The sequence below is a fragment of the Priapulus caudatus genome, unplaced genomic scaffold (assembly GCF_000485595.1).
Source record: "Priapulus caudatus unplaced genomic scaffold, Priapulus_caudatus-5.0.1 Scaffold68, whole genome shotgun sequence".
Taxonomy (NCBI): domain Eukaryota; kingdom Metazoa; phylum Priapulida; class Priapulimorpha; order Priapulimorphida; family Priapulidae; genus Priapulus; species Priapulus caudatus.
Window position 1 is genome coordinate 381,642 of NW_014577129.1, and position 2,095 is coordinate 383,736.

Here is a 2,095-nt window from a genome sequence, read left to right on the forward strand (position 1 = left end):
CTGTAGGTGCTGCTGTCTCACATCTCTGTGTGTATATCTCACCTGTAGGTGCTGCTGTCTCACATCTATGCATGTATATCTCACCTGTAGGTGCTGCTGTCTCACATCTCTGTGTGTATATCTCACCTGTAGGTGCTGCTGTCTCACATCTCTGTGTATATATATCTCACCTGTAGGTGCTGCTGTCTCACATCTCTGTGTATGTATATCTCACCTGTAGGTGCTGCTGTCTCACATCTCTGTGTATATATATCTCACATGTAGGTGCTGCGTGTTGTGGCCAAGCACGACTACTGCGACGCGATCGTCTCCGAGTGTAACAGCACGTGCGTGACGCCCGCGCTGGCAGCGTGCGACGCCGCCGCCGACGCCTGCCACGCAATGTGCGGCGCGTGCACGCACGACGGCTCGGCGCACGAGTGCGCGCACGAGTGCACGGACGCGTGCGCCGCCGCCCGCGACGCCTGCAACGACGATGCCCTGCACGGCTGCGAGGGGGCGCTGGAGGCGTGCGCGGCGGACGACGAGGTTTGCGCGGAGATGCAGGATCACTACGGTGCGGAGGAGGAGTCGTCGGGACACCACGACGAGGAGACGACCATCACACCCACGGTCAGCGCGATAGGTGAGTGTGATCGCATAGGAATAATATAATTTTCGTGTGCCCCCTGGGCTAGTGAAGAGATTCACAGTTTTCACTGGCGGTGCCGCCGCGCGCAGCCTCTCTTCTTGACACCGTTTCCCCACTCTATCTCTTTTTGCTGAGTGGAAGTGTGAGTGCTGAGTGGAAGTGACTGCATTAGTGAAAGGTGTATATCACCCCTTGGGAGGGGGTAGGTCACACATACGGTTAGTGCGATAGGTGAGTGTGACTGCATAATGGAAGGTGGATATCACCCCTTGGGAGGGGGGAGGCCACACATACGGTTAGCGCAATAGGTGGGTGGGACTGCACGATGTAAGGTGTATATCCATGCTGTACTTACTTGGTCCTATCACCCCTAGGTAGGGTGGGAGGGCCCAGGGGGGAAGGTCACACATACGATCAGCGCAATAAGTGAGTTTGGCCGAGTCGTAATACGTGTATATCTATGCTGTGCTTACTTTGTTACTAACTTCTGTCAACTGATCTCTTATGCCTTCTATAATGTGTATTCATCTGAAATCTCCGTGGTGTTACTGCGTGTGTCGTGTAGTCGCGTACGGGGTGAGCGTGCACACCGCAGACGTGAAGAACGCGGGAACAGACGCCGGCGTGTCCCTACAGCTGCATGGCCACCACGAAACGTCCGGCTACGTCCTGCTCGAATCGTCCGGCAACAGCTTCGAACGTCGAAGGTGAGAGTCAAGGTCGTTGAGGAGGGAGATCTGTGTGTAAACTCTGAGATGGATTAAATCGTAAAGGTGTTGCTCAGGCGTGTTCTATGTACTGATGCGTTATATGTGTCAGGAGTGAATGAAGACTAAACCGTTTTGTTATGTTTTTGTTGCGTTGTTTTGTTTTACACACTCCTGATGCCCGTGTTACAATTAACTCTGCATTATAAACTAGACAGTGTGCACTCACGGAGTGCATACCTCCGCCGACGACATACACCATATGCCATACGACTAATGAACACACGAATAACCCACGATATACGCCAGCGTACTGACATGTACACGCTCCCATGTAACATGTATGTGTTACGAGCTGGCTCGCTGGGCTCGCTGGCTTGCTGACTCGCCGGCTCGCTGGGTGATATCGATCGACCGCCAATGACATACACCATACGCCATACGACTCGACGCGCTCATATCGATCGCGCGAACACACGAACACACTAACACACGAGAGCGAAAACATAACCTTTTTCAACTCCGTTGGGCGGAGGTAATAATATTTAATAAATATAATGTAATCATAAAAACAATCATATATATATATATATTCAAAATATGTGTGTGTGTGTGTGTGTGTGTGTGTGTGTGTGCGTGCGTGCGTGCGTGCGTGCGTGCGTGCGTGCGTGCGTGCGTGCGTGCGTGCGTGCGTGCGTGCGGCGTGCGTGCGTGCGTGCGTGCGTGCGTGCGTGCGTGCGTGTGTGTGTGTCGTTGT

General features: G+C 53.2%; 1 protein-coding gene across 1 annotated transcript in view; it reads left to right on the plus strand.

Moving 5' to 3' along the window:
• The first annotated feature begins 381 nt into the window (after positions 1-381).
• Positions 382-2,095, plus strand: part of LOC106821307 (polycystic kidney disease protein 1-like 2) — a 7,220-nt gene continuing 5,506 nt past the window's right edge. Inside the window, exons 1-2 of the mRNA XM_014826060.1 lie at positions 382-625; positions 1,197-1,338. Of these exons, the coding sequence (XP_014681546.1) occupies positions 382-625; positions 1,197-1,338 (386 nt within the window). The remainder of the gene's footprint in view (positions 626-1,196; positions 1,339-2,095) is intronic.